Source organism: Schistocerca cancellata, chromosome 3, assembly GCF_023864275.1.
Source record: "Schistocerca cancellata isolate TAMUIC-IGC-003103 chromosome 3, iqSchCanc2.1, whole genome shotgun sequence".
In the NCBI taxonomy this organism is placed as follows: Eukaryota; Metazoa; Arthropoda; class Insecta; order Orthoptera; family Acrididae; genus Schistocerca; species Schistocerca cancellata.
Genome location: NC_064628.1, coordinates 208,731,454 through 208,749,319, shown reverse-complemented (window position 1 = coordinate 208,749,319; position 17,866 = coordinate 208,731,454). Strand labels below are relative to the sequence as shown.

The 17,866-nt window shown below is 41.8% G+C and overlaps 1 protein-coding gene across 1 annotated transcript in view; it reads right to left on the bottom strand.

The window, feature by feature from the left end:
• Positions 1-861: 861 nt before the first annotated feature.
• LOC126174827 (uncharacterized) overlaps positions 862-17,866 on the bottom strand; it is a 120,355-nt gene continuing 103,350 nt past the window's right edge. Inside the window, exons 6-7 of the mRNA XM_049921206.1 lie at positions 13,863-13,971; positions 862-2,843 (exon numbers count right to left, since the gene is read on the bottom strand). Of these exons, the coding sequence (XP_049777163.1) occupies positions 2,704-2,843; positions 13,863-13,971 (249 nt within the window). The 3' untranslated portion in view covers positions 862-2,703. The remainder of the gene's footprint in view (positions 2,844-13,862; positions 13,972-17,866) is intronic.

Sequence of the window (17,866 nt, the reverse complement as noted above, 5' to 3'; positions counted from 1 at the left end):
CGTATGAAATCATGATAACGTGCTCCATTGAGCGTAGGTGGAAGAAACATAAATGAGCTCTAACATGGAACTTAATCGTTTCCGGACACGTGTCCATATAACATCTTTTCTTTATTTATGTGTGAGGAATGTTTCCTGAAAGTTTGGCCGTACCTTTTTGTAACACCCTGTATAAATCTATCCTCTTTGGAGATGGATATCTTTTAAACAAAACCAGGGAACTATGGCAAAATAAATGTGTCCATAGCCACAACACATGCAGCACCTTTTATTATGTCCAACATACTACTGAAGTATGCAATGGATCAGAATGGATGATGACGATAATGATGACGACGACGACGATGACGACGACGACAACAACAAAACAGTGCAAATGTATTTCATTTGTGCCTCTTCTATTTATCCAGTACCGATCTTAAGTGATTGATTTTATACCCATAACTACACATTTTCTCTGTTCTTCTGTTTGACTACTGGAAGAATGTTCAAAAATGCCAAGATTCTAGTGAACATTCAGTGACAGCAAAAAAAAAAAAAATAATAATAATAATAATAATAATAATAATAATAATAATAATAATATTTGAAACCTCCACCAAATAAAAGTAGTTATTAATTTACTTGCTCTTATAAAAGTCAGCTGTCATGGTCACAGCATTCAGTTCAACAGTTTAGTGTTTCTATGTGCCTACTGCAATACTCTTAGCCCCTTATTTTGACATATGCATAGGCCAGACTATTCCCCCACAGTTTTTGGTACAACAAGGAAATCAGTAACATTGTCACATTCAAATTTTTAAGAGACAACTGAGAATCAGTTCACCTGCTAAGCTATCAAAATAACGATAATCTGTGCAGTTATTAGTAAGACAGAAATTTATTTCGAAATACATAATGATGTATACAGGTTTAAAATGCTGATATCAAAACAACATAGTAATCTGAAGCGTAATTTACATCAGTCATGTACATCTTCAATTACTTAATGATTTACACAGCAGTAAGATTGGTTGTTTCAAGTGCAGTCCTGCTTTTAGATAGGATCATTTTCAAGTGTTCTGTGATGGACAGCTTAATGAAATTAATTTCTGAAATAAAAATAAGTAGCATTCTCAATATTGATGTTTTTCAATACACATGCTTACATCATAATCTTAGTTATGTTAGTACAGTGTGGACGAAATAATGGACATTTTAATAATCTTTGTCTAATGACAACCAAGGAATTACCTTTTTCATACTTTTCTTTGACAAAATACATTTTTCATGAGTACCACCATAAAATATTGATATAAAAAACATTTCAGAAGTATAGCTACAACATTATAATTTTACAACTTTGCTGCAGATATCTCCCAAAGTGAAGTCTGATTTGCTCACTCTGTGCATATAACTACATATTTATATATTTATATTATAGTAACAAAAAGCAAATTAAAACGAATCTTTTTCTCGTGAATATCAATTTCATAACAAACAAAACAGCTGTGCAATCAACTTGGAAAGGTATCTTTCAATGCATTGCTGTGAAAGCATATGTACTACTCTGTGTAGTAAAACAATTGCAGTGACAAACTAAAAACAGTGCAGTGATCAGTATTATTAATGCCCAAAAGAGTTAAAAATAAGGAAAAAAGTTAAAATACAAAAGCACTATAGGAATTATGACAGGTGCCAGAAAGAGGATATACTTTCTGTAACTGTCAACTAATTTTCAGTCTGCTTTCTTCATTGAGGACCAGTGTCAGTAAATTGGATTTTTTCTGTATTTCCAGTGTTTGATAGTAAGGCTTCATTGAAGTAAAGAGTGTAGTCTTATGTGTACTTAGATAGAAGAACACAACTTTAATGAGCCAATGAAATCTGATTACAAAATCTTATATAGCTATTACAAATAGCTCTCAGAATGTATCAAATGTACAGTAACAGTACATTTACGACCTATCATTTACTATATGAATCATATGTTCTACATAAATCTCTCCTACAATGAATTCTTTCATATTTTCAACTCACTTCCAACTTAAGTTTTAGAGACTTCAATTTGTACTTTCTTGAACAGGGAGTACTCTGTTTACAATCATTACATTTCTTGCCAGCAGTTGCACTTTTTAAATTATCACAATGTTGAAAGTAAAACTCATAATCAATAATCAGTTCATAAAATAACTTGCATGCGAGTCTGAACACTGATCACAAACAATTGTGCAAAACACTTATAGTATTTTTGTTACATTCAATTTGCTTGACACAAAATAATCTGCTAATGCTGTGATTTCAAGCACCGTCTCAGATAAATGTAAGACATACATCAAAAATATATTAATATGACTTGATTTACTGCACATTGCTTACCATAAATATAAACTCTGTGGTACAGGACACAATTGCAAATTGTCTCGATGCAAACCAGCAGACATGTCTACTAACACAATTCAAGTGATAATATATTATTATAGAGGATATTAGTTAATGTAATAATGGGATATCCTGGGTGGATGTTATTTTCTTCTACATGATATTCAAAGACAGCCAATATTTGCATCATGCAAATTACCACATAACATCAAGATAATTACTTCACAATTAAGTTTCTCCCAGCAAACAAAAACAATAAATCACTAATTTAGTAAACTAAGACATATGTTCCTAACTGATTTCTTGTTGTTTCAGTCTGAGAGCTCCACAAGGAAACGGAGATTATTCAAGGAACTCTGCAACTTCCTGCAACTCCCTTTCTCTTGCTTGCTGATGAGCCCAACGATCCTCTGCCAGTTTGTCACTCAGGCGCCACTTGTCATGGTAAATTCTTTGTTTGCAAGCTGGACATTTTTTGCCCCCTGCAAAGCAAAACACATCCTTTGGTAAAATGCAAAAATATTGTAAATTACAGATATAAAACCTCCCTAAAAAAATTTCCAAAAATTTTAAATAAATATGCTACAACCATCACATTACTAGAAGGTGCAAAAAAGATAGTGGAAATGGATGGAGAATATTCCAAGGTTTTTGACATAAAAATAGGAGTCGGACAAGAAGATGGATCATCACCATCACAATCACTCTTGCTCAATGTAATAATGCGGGAAGCACTGGATGCAACAAGTGAAGCAGAGGAGGGGATTAATATACGAATAAAAATGAATGTACTGTCTTTTGCAGATGATGTAGCATTAATCACTGAAAATCTGGATGACCTGAAAATACTGGTAAGGAAGCTATTTCAAAAAGTAAGGTAATTCATGAGAGGAATTACAAGACAAAAAGGTGGGAAACCATGGGAAACCATACAATTTAATGGCCATTTGCTCGAACAGTCCATGGGTGTACTGCCGGTCCATAGTGTCAAACGTGCACAATATTTCGGCGATCAGACATGTAGCCATCATCAGGTGTGCTGATGAACTGAGCTCCTGAGAGTGGTGTGCCGTCTTAAATCCCCTCCCCCTGCAAGGCGTTCTCTCTGCTGTCTGCACCTGCAGCCGCATGTCAGCGGCCGCTGAGACGCTGGCGTCGGCATCTGTGGTGACGGTGTAATTACCTATTCCGCCCTGGTTGCCCATTCGTTTTCTTTGCTGAGCATCTTTTTAATTAGACGCAATGATCATTCCCATACCTTGCTGAGGTTATAGCCACAATCTTGGTTGATGAGTTTGTCCCTGGTACGGATTTCGATAGCCTCTCTAATGACGCTGTCCCAGTACTTAGATGTCTGTGCCAAGATCCTGGTATGTTGGTAGTCCATTTTCGGACAAACAGTGCTCTGCGACTGCCGACTTGTTGGGGTACCTAAGTCAAGGGTGCCTCTGATGTTTTCGACAACAATCTTCGTTGGTGCGCACTGTCTGTCCTTCTGCAAACCGAGATCATCTTTGACACTTCCCAATAATGCTCGTGTTTTATTGAGTGGGCAAAAGACAGTTCCTATTCGGTGTTTCCTCAATATTGGTCCTATTTTCCCCAGGGAAACGCCTTAGACACACTGTTCAGCAAGTGCAGCAAGGTGGAAGTTCCCTGATGTTTTGGGGTGGAATTATGTGGGGCCAACACATGCCGCTGGCGGTCATGGAAGGCGCCATTGCCTCCAAACACGTCTCCGACGATTGTCTGGTTGAAGGCTTATACGACACTCATCAGTGAAGAGAACGTGATGCCAATCCTGAGTGGTCCATTCGGCACGTTGTTGGGCCCATCTGTACCGCACAGCATGGTGTCGCGGTTGCAAAGATGGACCTCGCCATGGACGTCAGGAGTGAAGTTGCGCATCGTGGAGCCTACTGCACATAGTTTGAGTCATAATACGACATCCTGTGGCTGCATGAAAAGCATTATTCAACATCGTGGCGTTGCTGTTGGGGTTCCTCCGAGCCATAATCCTTAGGTAGCGGTGATCCACTGCAGTAGTAGCCCTACGGCGGCCTGAGCAAGGCATGTCATCTACAGTTCCAGTCTCTCTGTATCTCTTGCATGTCCGAGCAACATCGCTTTGGTTCACTCCGAGACGCCTGCGCACTTCCTTTGTCGAGAACCCTTCCTGGCACAAAGTAACAATGGAGACGCAATCAAATCGTGGTACTGACCATCTAGGCATGGTTGAACTACAGACAACATGAGCCGTATACCTCCTTCCTGGTGGAATGACTGGAACTGATCTACTGTCGGACCTTCTCCGTCTCATAGGTGCTGTTCATTCATGGTTGTTTACATCTTTAGGTCTGGTTTGGTGACATCTCTGAACATTCAAAGGGACTGTGTCTATGATACAATATCCACAGTCAACGTCTATCTTCAGGAGTTCTGGGAACTGGGATGATGCAAAACTTTTTTTGATTTGTGTACTTACAGCAATCCATTAGAGGTGTAGGGTAAGCCATATGATTGTGTGTATCTGTTAATACAGTTGAGAAAAAGCCTTCAGGGGGTTCACATTTCTTTTGTAAACATGTATTTGGCTAGCATGGGGTCCAGAAGTCTGTGCTGTTTTTGATATTTGGGCTGCTGCCTACTCTTCACCTATATGATACATTTATGAATAAAAAATTTCTATAGTAATTATGATAATAAATATAGACGTCTGGATGAAATGTAAGAATGAAATCTTGTGTGAAGTCGAAAAAAGAAATTTTAAATTGCTCTTCTGTGTGTGTAGTATTTAACTAATGTGAATATATTACTTTATTACAACAAGAGACATTATTTTTAAAAAACTGAGGATAATAATTCCATTATGGTATTGTCAACATTGTGAAATTTCTTGAGATTCATTGTTAACTCATTGTTTCCAGATTAGGGAATAGAACCATTTTTGGAAGAATCCTTCGACTTTTCAAGTGAAAATACAGGAATTATTCTGTTGTGACTCGCCGATCTTTCAAAGTCCCGCTGCACAATTATGTGCGTCCTCTACATGTGACGCTGTCTGCCAGCCATGCAGCAGCAGTGTCACCTAAGCGGTCAGCCAGCCAGCGGCCGCTAGACTTGGACCCAGTTATGATTTGACTGTTAAAGTGTACACACGTCTTACTCTGTTTACTTGATCTGTGACTTTCATGTATTGCGTCTTCCTTGAAATACATTTGTTCAACTTGAAGTTATAACAACTGGCGACGAGGATGGGATTTTTCTTTTCCATCATTGACCCACATGTTTCCATGGCTACTTTAGAGCAACTATTGCAAGGCCTCAGAACAGCAAATGCATTTCACAAATGCGATTTGTGATTCCGTCACAGCATCAAATGCGGGGCGTCTCTTGTCGTTGTCTCTACCTACTTTTCCTCCTTACGACGAGATGGCGGAAGTCTGGCCTGATTACGAAAAACATCTTCGACAGCACTTCTTGGCATTTCATGTTGCAGACGAACAAACATGTAAGTCCCTGTTCCTTTCATGGATTTCACCTCAAATGTATCAGTTGTTGTCGCAATTGACTCCTTTGAAATATCCTGCGTCTTTGTCCTTTGTTGAAATGTGCTCACTTCTGTCCGTCTATTTTCAAAAGCAAACGCATGTGGTAGCCTCTCGTGTTGCCTTTTATCGTAGTCAAAAACAGCCGAATCAATCCTATCGTGCTTGGGCTGCTGAACTTCACGGCCCCAGTAGAAAGCGTCAATTTGTTACTGAAGTTCACACAGAATCCTACACCAATTCCATGGTACGGGACGCTATTATCTGATCGGCGCCCGACAAAGAAGTTAGGCAACGTGCCCTTCAGTTGGCAAATCCGACTCTAGATGAAGTCCTATCCATCGCTCAGTCTTTTGAAATTTCTCGCGCCGCTGGAGCACAAATACAGGCATGGGGCGACGTCGGGGAAATAAAACCTCTGTGCAATGTTGACGAAGCGTGTGGCGTGTCCCCACCGGCCGACGTGGCCGCAGTACACTCCCAAGCGCAGCCTCGGCCTAATCGTAAACAAACCTCTAAGAAACTGCAGCAAAACCCACAGCAACTCCCTTCATGTCCACGGTGTTTCACGAAACATTCACGAGAAGATTGTCCACAACGATGGGCTGTGTGTCACAAATTAGAAAAAAAAAAAAGGGTCATGTGACATCCGTTTGCAAATCCGACCGCATACATGATGTTCATGAACATGACGCTGATTCTGATTCTGTGTTGTCTGTCAATTGTACTTCTTCCCTTTCAGGGAAGTTATTCCTCACTGTCCAAATAGTTGGTCGAGATGTTCGCATGCAGGTGGATACTGGTTCTGCTGCCACTATCATCAATTCTCAGACATATCTTCAGTTGGGTTCTCCAATCCTGTCACCTGTCACAAGGCAATTACGGACTTACAATAAACAGAAGATTTCTCACTTGGGACAATTTGATGCTGAGGTATCTTACAAATCTGTCGTTCGCACTGTTCCCATATTTGTGGTCGACCATAGTAATGCAGAGAATCTTTTTGGTTTCAATGCCTTTCACGTTTTTGGGTTCTCCATAGATGACTCTGTCAATATCGTCTCTGATGCTATTCCTTATGATCAATTGGATTACTTGTCGACGACATTTTTGTCCCTTTTTTCTCCTGGGTTAGGCCGTGCAAACGACTTTGAAGCTCATATCACGCTCAAACCCACTGCTCGGCCTAAGTTTTTTCGGGCTCTGCCCATTCCTGTGGCCCTTCGTGATCGGGTCAAACAGGAGCTGGATCGTCTCCTGTCACTTCCAGTGAGTGGTCCTCTCCTGTTGTTGTCATTGCTAAGCCAAATGGTGATATTCGTCTCTGTGGTGATTTCAAAGCCACTGTAAACGCTCAATGCCTTCTCGACACTTACCCTATGCCTCGACCTGAATAATTGTTCACTAAACTGGCTGGAGGCCAGTATTTTTCTAAACTTGACCTGTCAGAAGCTTATCATCAACTTCCTCTCGACGCTGCTTCCTGGCACTTTCTGGTCCTTAACACGCCTTTCGGCCTCTATCAATACCAACAATTGCCGTTCGGGGTTGCCAGCGCCCCTGCTCTCTTTCTGCGATTCTTGGAACAATTATTGCTCACTGTCCCTGGGTGTATAAATTACCAGGACGACATTGTTGCCACTGGCTTCACCACTGAAGAACATCTTCAGAACCTCCACACACTTTTTCATGTCTTACAGATTGCCGGTCTTAAGTGTAATCTTCAGAAATCAAAATTTTTTCAGGCATCTATCACGTACTTGGGGTTTCAAGTCTCTCGGGATGGTATTCGTCTGCGTCAGCAAACTGTCGCTGCGATCGATGCCCTTCCTCGCCCTACATCTGTTACGGAACTGCAGGCCTTCTTGGGGAAAATAGCATACTATCATAAGTTTTTACTGTCTGCTGCTTCGGTGGCTCAGCTGTTGCATCGCCTGTTGCATAAAAACGTGCCTTTTCACTGGTCCGCGTCATGCAATGTGGCTTTCTAGAAATTGAAGAGTATGCTGAAACAGGGCCCGTGCCTGGCTACTTATCGACCTGGCCAACATTTTGTTCTTGCCACGGACACCTCTCAATACGGGGTCGGTGCAGTACTTGCGCACCGTTTTTCTGACAGTTCTGAACAACCCATTGCTTATGCCTCCAAAACGCTCACGGACGCCCAACAAAAGTATTGTCAAATTGAAAAAGAAGCTTTGGCCATTATTTAAGCTCTTCATAAGTTTGGTGTTTTTCTGTATGGATCCAAATTTCATCTTGTCACGGATCACAAACCACTTGTTTCCTAGTTTCATCCATCAACGTAACTTCCCGACAAGGCTGCACACCGCCTCCAGCATTGGGTTCTTTACTTGTCTCGTTTCAATTATGAGATTCATTTCTGGCTGACGGCTCAACATGCGAATGCTGATGCACTGTCTCGCCTTCCCATGGGTCCTGATCTGGCATTCAATAGGGACAAAGTTTTGTTTTTCCACCTAGATGTTGCCGAGCAGCGGGTTGTGGACGGGTTCCCCATCACCGGGGACCGGTTGGCGGCTGCTACGGGTTCTGACCCTACCCTCTCCTGGGTTTTATGCTGTATTCAGAAGGGTTGGCCAGATCGTTCATCCTCTAAGACTTCTGATCCATTGCAGAACTACTACGCTTTGCGTTACCGCCTCACAGCTAGGGATGGTGTTATCCTCCTTTCCACTGAAAATGCTTCGCCGCATGTTGTGGTACCTGCGTCTTTGCTTGCTTCGGTCCTGCGCCTCCTTCACCAAGGGTACTGGGGTGTCTCTCGCACAAAATCTCTGGCGCGCTGTCATCTACATCTACATCTACATTTATACTCCGCAAGCCACCCAACGGTGTGTGGCGGAGGGCACTTTACGTGCCACTGTCATTATCTCCCTTTCCTGTTCCAGTCGCGTATGGTTCGCGGGAAGAACGACTGTCTGAAAGCCTCTGTGCGCGCTCTAATCTCTCTAATTTTACATTCGTGATCTCCTCGGGAGGTATAAGTAGGGGGAAGCAATATATTCGATACCTCATCCAGAAACGCACCCTCTCGAAACCTGGCGAGCAAGCTACACCGCGATGCAGAGCGCCTCTCTTGCAGAGTCTGCCACTTGAGTTTGTTAAACATCTCCGTAACGCTATCACGGTTACCAAATAACCCTGTGACGAAACGCGCCGCTCTTCTTTGGATCTTCTCTATCTCCTCCGTCAACCCGATCTGGTACGGATCCCACACTGATGAGCAATACTCAAGTATAGGTCGAACGAGTGTTTTGTAAGCCACCTCCTTTGTTGATGGACTACATTTTCTAAGGACTCTCCCAATGAATCTCAACCTGGTACCCGCCTTACCAACAATTAATTTTATATGATCATTCCACTTCAAATCGTTCCGCACGCATACTCCCAGATATTTTACAGAAGTAACTGCTACCAGTGTTTGTTCCGCTATCATATAATCATACAATAAAGGATCCTTCTTTCTATGTATTCGCAATACATTACATTTGTCTATGTTAAGGGTCAGTTGCCACTCCCTGCACCAAGTGCCTATCCGCTGCAGATCTTCCTGCATTTCGCTACAATTTTCTAATGCTGCAACTTCTCTGTATACTACAGCATCATCCGCGAAAAGCCGCATGGAACTTCCGACACTATCTACTAGGTCATTTATATATATTGTGAAAAGCAATGGTCCCATAACACTCCCCTGTGGCACGCCAGAGGTTACTTTAACGTCTGTAGATGTCTCTCCATTGAGAACAACATGCTGTGTTCTGTTTGCTAAAAACTCTTCAATCCAGCCACACAGCTGGTCTGATATTCCGTAGGCTCTTACTTTGTTTATCAGACGACAGTGCGGAACTGTATCGAACGCCTTCCGGAAGTCAAGGAAAATGGCATCTACCTGGGAGCCTGTATCTAATATTTTCTGGGTTTCATGAACAAATAATGCGAGTTGGGTTTCACACGATCGCTGTTTCCGGAATCCATGTTGATTCCTACATAGTAGATTCTGAGTTTCCAAAAACGACATGATACTCGAGCAAAAGACATGTTCTAAAATTCTACAACAGATCGACATCAGAGAGATAGGTCTATAGTTTTGCGCATCTGCTCGACGACCCTTCTTGAAGACTGGGACTACCTGTGCTCTTTTCCAATCATTTGGAACCTTCTGTTCCTCTAGAGACTTGCGGTACACGGCTGTTAGAAGGGGGGCAAGTTCTTTCGCGTACTCTGTGTAGAATCGAATTGGTATCCCGTCAGGTCCAGTGGACTTTCCTCTGTTGAGTGATTCCAGTTGCTTTTCTATTCCTTGGACACTTATTTCAATGTCAGCCATTTTTTCGTTGGTGCGAGGATTTAGAGAAGGAACTGCAGTGCGGTCTTCCTCTGTGAAACAGCTTTGGAAAAAGGTGTTTAGTATTTCAGCTTTACGCTTGTCATCCTCTGTTTCAATGCCATCATCATCCCAGAGTGTCTGGACATGATGTTTCGAGCCACTTACTGATTTAACGTAAGACCAGAACTTCCTAGGATTTTCTGTCAAGTCGGTACCTAGTATTTTACTTTCGAATTCACTGAACGCTTCACGCATAGCCCTCCTTACGCTAACTTTGACATCGTTTAGCTTCTGTTTGTCTGAGAGGTTTTGGCTGCGTTTAAACTTGGAGTGAAACTCTCTTTGCTTTCGCAGTAGTTTCCTAACTTTGTTGTTGTACCACGGTGGGTTTTTCCCGTCCCTCACAGTTTTGCTCGGCACGTACCTGTCTAAAACGCATTTAACGGTTGCCTTGAACTTTTTCCATAAACACTCAACATTGTCAGTGTCGGAACAGAAATTTTCGTTTTGATCTGTTAGGTAGTCTGAAATCTGCCTTCTATTACTCTTGCTAAACAGATAAACCTTCCTCCCTTTTTTTATATTCCTATTAACTTCCATATTCAGGGATGCTGCAACGGCCTTATGATCACTGATTCCCTGTTCTGCACTTACAGAGTCGAAAAGTTCGGGTCTGTTTGTTATCAGTAGGTCCAAGATGTTATCTCCACGAGTCGGTTCTCTGTTTAATTGCTCGAGGTAATTTTCGGATAGTGCACTCAGTATAATGTCACTCGATGCTCTGTCCCTACCACCCGTCCTAAACATCTGAGTGTCCCAGTCTATATCTGGTAAATTGAAATCTCCACCTAAGACCATAACATGCTGAGAAAATTTATGTGAAATGTATTCCAAATTTTCTCTCAGTTGTTCTGCCACTAATGCTGCTGAGTCGGGGGGTCGGTAAAAGGAGCCAATTATTAACCTAGCTCGGTTGTTGAGTGTAACCTCCACCCATAATAATTCACAGGAACTATCCACTTCTACTTCACTACAGGATAAACTACTACTAACAGCGACGAACACTCCGCCACCGGTTGCATGCAATCTATCCTTTCTAAACACCGTCTGTGCCTTTGTAAAAATTTCGGCCCGGCATCAACTCTGAAATCGCACACATGGTCGCTGCCTGCGGCCCTTGTGCGTCACAGGCCACCGCCCCGAAGTCATCTTTGTCACCGTGGCCTTCGCCTGAGAAGCCCTGGGAGCGTATTCATGCTGACTTCACGGGACCTTTTTTAGGTACTTATTGGCTTCTCGTTATTGACGCCTACTCCAACTTTCCTTTCATTGTCCGTTGCACGTCGCCTACCACCGCGGCAACGACCAATGCTCTAGCTCACATTTTCTCTTTGGAAGGCCTTCCCTCTACTCTTGTTACTGATAATGGTCTGCAATTTGCCTTTTCCGATTTTGCGGATTTTTGTGCCCGTCACGGCGTCATGCATGTCAGAGCCCCTCCGTTCCATCCACAGTCAAACAGTGAGGCTGAATGACCGGTCCGCACATTTAAGGCTCAGATGAGGAAACTCCTGACTTCTGCTGCTGCTGCTGCTGCTGCTGATGCGCTTCTCCAATTTCTGGCTTCTTACTGTTTCACCCCCATGGGCGGCCACAGCCCGGCTGAGCTCTTACATGGCCGACAGCCCCGCACCCTACTTCATCTTCTGCAGCCTTCCACCTCACAGCCGCGGGTGCCTTCGCTTGGCCGGTTCACCGCCGCCGACCTTGTATGGGTACGGGGATATGGCAGGCGGCCAAAATGGAGTCCTGGCCGCATCTTACGACACCGTGGCCAATGCCTGTATGAAATCCAGATGGACACAGGTGTTGCAGTGCATCATTCGGACCAGCTTCGGCTTCGTGTGCTGGCATCACCTTTTCTGGATGCTGCTACACCACCTTCGGCTCTACCTGACTCTCGGGATACTGGAATCTCTCATTACTCACACCGCAGTCCTCTCACCATCATATCGGTGCCAGAACAAGAACTGACGCCACCAGGAGACGTGCCCATGCAGGAACCAGATGACTATCATCTGTCGGAGCAACTCTACTCGCCTCCTCCTCCTACGGACGCAGACACATCGCCCATGTCTCCTGTGATAACAACCGGACTTGCTGCAATGGGCAGATTGGTGCATGGGGCCCCACCAGATTAGACCCCCATGTCTCCTGTCATCTCAACCCGTTATCATCGGGGACACTTCCGTCCATATGGGAAGCGTCCTCCTCGAGACTTTACGGCCAGTCAAACAACACCTATGGACATTAGCAATCTACAGGCCACCTCCATCAAGACCTGTGCAAAAAATTCGAAGGGGGGAAAAGTGTTGTGACTCGCCAATCTTTCAAAGAGCCGCCACGCAGTTACGCGGGTCCTCTACATGCGGCGCTGTCTGCCAGCCATGCAGCAGCATCGCCACCTAAGCGGCCAGCCAGCCAGCGGCCGCTAGACTTGGACTCAGTTATGATTTGACTGTTAAAGTGTACACACGTCTTACTCTGTTTACTTGATCTGTGACTTTCATGTATTGTGTCTTCCTTGAAATACATTTGTTCAACTTGAAGTTATAACAGATTTTATTTGACAAAACAAGAATAGGTTCTCTGCTTGTTTTGCCAATCTAGAAGTTTTGTCTACAAACATAAATAACAAAATTATATACTTTGTGAATAACATTCATAAATAACATAAATAAATAACGACTGCTGTGGTGGAAGTTAGGCATATTGTTAAGTTAAAAGACATACTAAAGGTTACATAAGTTAATGACAAGATGAGGATTGGCAGCCACTGAGGGACACCAACGATGTGCTAGTGCTGCTGCATGAGTGAATGGTATCGAAGCAGTGCAATGCAGACTTGAGAGGATTGTATAACTGTGTTAAATGATGGAGAAGGGACCATCAATAAACACTTAGCAACAGTAATGTTCAGTTAGCATTTTGTTTCATATGTTTCAAGTTTGTTTCATGTACAAGTAATAATCTGTTGCTTATACCATAACTACTTTCACACTCACTGTAAGTAGGGCAAAGAGCACTTACAACTTTGTAAAAAATTATAAGTTTGCAATTTTATAATGTCTCGTTATTCAATTACAACCTAATTTCAAGTTCATTTAAGAATTATTGGTACTGATTCCTTTAGTGATTCATCTACAATATATTACTGTACTCAGTTTAGCAGCTGTCAGGTTGATCATTTTGGCAAGGGCTACTATTCCCCACTCCCGGTACCAATGTATGTGGGTAGGAAGTCGTCCTACAATGTATGTGCAGCACTTTTCATTTCAAAAATACATTCTGCGTTATATTAAAAAATCAGTTAACAATTTAAAAATAGGCGATAATGAGAAATCATGAAAATTTAGCAACAGAACATATCAGGAAATGACTGGGTATTTCCTTTCCTACAGACAAAAGCCTGCTGTTATTATATCAGACAGGAAACTGAATGAAGTTTTTATTTATCTAGGAAAATTTAATTTACACCCACATTAAAGTAACTCAATCTTTGCTACTAAGAATGTGGTACATAAAGCAATAGAAAAACCTACCTTCAAAGGGAGGGGTTTTCATGTAGGAAACCAGGCACTGCAAATGCAGCAAGTGTCCACAGTAAACACGTTCAACATGTTTATCTGCCATTTCATTAACCTCGACTTCCTGTAACAAAATGCAGCTTCAGAGACTACTAGTATTTTGTTGGTATATGACTGACTGATAATACACCAGGGAGAAGTTAAAAAATCCTGAAAAAGTAATGTGACAGGCCCAGATAAGAGGTAGAACAATTGTAACTAACATATTATTTGTACCAAAAATTTTCATTCTTTCTTTTTATAAATTTTGCCAGAAAATGAAGGAATAACAATACTGGTTTCGGCAATACAAACCAATAAGGGCACTGTGGACTGATAATACAATACAATTAATTTAAAACAGGCACAACAGAAAGACTGCTATACATTTGAGCTTTCAGCCAGAAGGCCTTATTCTAAAGTAGAAAACACACACACATTCAATAAAGTACTAATCACACACCACACATGACCACTGTCTCTGGCCATTAAGACCTCAGCAGCCAAAGACAGTGGCCATATGTGTGTGCGTTTTGCTTGTGTGAATGTGTGTACATTTTCTACTTTAGAGGAAGGGCTTTTGGCTGAAAGCTTGAATGTATAGCAGTCCTTTTTGTTGTACCTTTCTGTGAAACAACATCTCCTCTACATGGTGAGTAGCAATCTATCCCTTTTCGTAATACAGTCATTATTACATGCTGAATTTTCCATACAATGAATTTCTGTTGACCTAGGGAGCAAATATTCACAAACCACAATTAACACACAGTTTGTCCTGGGGAGAATCCGTACAAAAAGTACTCCATTTTTTTCTTTATCTGGTTATGTTGATTCGAAGCTCTGAGATTCGTAAGCACTCATGTCTAGGCCGAAACTCTTGTGAGCATAGTTCCACCAATGTTTTGCGCTCTTCACATGCAACATCCAAGTACAACGGGTGAGGTTGCCACAGCCCCCACTGACAAGTGCGAGCTTCTGAAAGTTGATACTCTGGACCAACTGAAAGAATATTGAGAGTAGTGGACAGAGGGAACTCAAGCGTAGGCTTCAGGCAAGGGGGCACACACAGTCACTTCCGCTACATGACATTTGGCTAAGTAGATACCAACATGACAATCAAAATGGAAAGGCTTCAAATACTTTTTATTTAGTGATGATTAATTACAGAACTGTTGGATCTTAATATATGTTAGTAGATACTGAAGGATTCTTAGACAGAACAGAAAGACTGGTTTCAAAAATAAAGAAGAGGTACTTCATGGAAATCATTCATATCAACACACCACAGTGGTGTGCACAAAAGAAGGTGGCTGGTTGGATGATGCACAGTGCAAGTAGAAGTGCACCACATGATGCTCCAGAGAAGAGTGTTGTTCTGCAACATCTGTCTATAGGACACACTCTGGTGTGCATATGGAACATTTAGCATTTATTTTCACATTAGTTTAGTTGTGGTGAGGTCACTTAGCCACTACAGTGTTCATTATGGGTGGCATTAAACAATCACAAAAATATTACATTAAGAAATGAAAACAATAGTTTTCCTGAGTATATAAATTCTACTAGGGAAAGACAGAAGCAGAAACATTGCTCTGATGTAGCGATTATCCCGGTGTTGTCAGCTACCAGGATATGCAATGGCTGGAGAGTGAGTCAAAGGACACAAATAGAGAACAAACTTGCAACACTGTAAAGTATTCTCCATCTCTCTCTCAGCCAAGCTGCCTTCTTACATGTAAATCATTACAACACACTCACATTCTGATGAAGAGGTAGAAGATCTCTATGAACAGTTACAGAAAGACAATATTATGAAAAGGACTGATTGCTACTCACCATATAGTGGAGATGTTGAGTCATAGGCATGCACAACAAAAAGACTGCTAAACAAGTCTATGTGATTCTGAGTAGACAAGACAGATTGCTGATGCAACTACTTAGATTTGAAGATGATTCACAGTGATGGAACCATGTAATATAATTAAAAATGTGCAACTGAGATGGAACAACAAATGAGAATTATCTTTATTATCTAACCACTTGCTCAATCTCTTATGGCATTTATGTATAGTACATAAAGGAACTGTAAAGCCTGTAACAGTCCTGAATCACTTTCAAATTACAAGTGATCACAGATTTGTAAGATGAGGAGTAAAAACAGATTCAATGTTAGAAACAAACAGGCTCATCAGGCAAGAAGTCGGAAGTGTAGACTATGACTGCTCTGTTGGGGACCAGAGCCCTCCAGCATTAACAGTGCTGGACCACAGGTGCTCTATGCCAAAAGTTGAAGCGCTACAATGGTGAACACTGACACTGCAGTTCTGAGCACACACCTCACTGACAGGCGGAAGCAGCATCGCTCCAAGAAGGTGCAGTTAGCGCGGACCTACTTGCTTCCACAGGACGACATGCTTGAAAATATGTCTCACCATACCCTGGTGCCTCAACAGTATTTAGGCTTGCGCATGACTATGGCTATTCAGGTCTCCACAGTGAGCTCTCATAGCTTTACACCAACCACTGATTCTCATGCCAGTCTACCTGCCTGGAATCTTTGCCTTCCCTTCAACACTTCATGGAACCACCCACAGTTGTTCACAGGGTCTTTGATATTTTGGTATGACATTATGTCTTGAAATTAAAGACACTCAGTTGCTCATTAATCATACTTTGACTCAACTAATTGTGATTCAGTTTTCCCTGGATGACCGACCACTGGACTTTAGCATTTCACTCACTTCACAGACACAGACTTATTGTTGGGTAATTATGCTCCAAAGGAGGATAACTGAAGGTTTATGTTTGTTTCAATAAACTCCCTTTTCATTGTCTACCTGAGCTTTAGTTTCTCTGCATTTGAAATTGGCATGGGTTACTGTAATTGTTCTCGCAGAAGCAGAAATCTATTGCTTCTTGGAACAGCTCAATCATGAGGTCGAACCTCATGCTTTGCTTTATGAATGCTTAAACTCGTGTTTGTTGGAATACTTTGATATCCAAGCAGCCACCTGTTCCAAGTTTTTTAGCTGCCACTGAAAATGGAAAATTGAAATGAGCATTTGGCATCATTGGCCGGAAGGCCCCTTGGAGGGCAGGTCCGGCCGCTGTGGTGCAGGTCTTATTACATTCGACGCCACATTGGGCGATCTGCGTGCTGGATGGGGATGAAATGATGATGAAGACAACACAACGCCCAGTCCCTGAGTGGAGAAAATTCCCCGAACCAGCCTGGAATCAAACCTGGGCCTGCAGGACGGCAATCCGTCATGCTGACCACTCAGCTATCGGGGCGGACAGTGTAATGGTACTTTGACTTCCGCAAAGTTATAATTTACGATCGCGCACGCAGAAGAGCGCTGCGCCAGCGACCGATTTTATAAATAATTTTGTTCTTTTTTTTTTACTTTTGCGTAGTTTTTTGTTTTTTAAGAACTAAAGGAGGACTCTCTCTCTCTTGTCTTGATACGAAAGACGTGTATTTTTCGGCGACGTTGAATGTGCTTTTGGTGAAAATTAAAATTACATTTCAAAGTGATGTTGTTTCAATAGCCAATGAGAAGATAATAAAATAAAAAGGTAACACTACAATTGGCGTCCTGGTGACAGGACGTGCAATCTTCGGATTTGATACAAGTGCAGTTAGGATTTGATACAAGTGCAGTTTGGATTTGATACAAGTGCAGTTTGGATTTGATACAAGTGCAGTTATTATAAATTTTGGCCATCAGAAAATGAATTTGGACTAAGTCTCATTCATTTCAATTGTAATGTTACGTGCATGAAATTTACAACAATATTTTTTTCCCTGTTATTAATTTGTGTTAATTTTCATTTTCATGTTGAGGAAATTAATTTGGTAAAAAAAAAGGAAAAGGATAACGTTCCATAAAATAATTTGCACGGACGCGAAAGAAAAATTTGGGATTGAAAACTATATATTTGACGCTACATTTGCAACATAAGACTGAAAAAAAAAA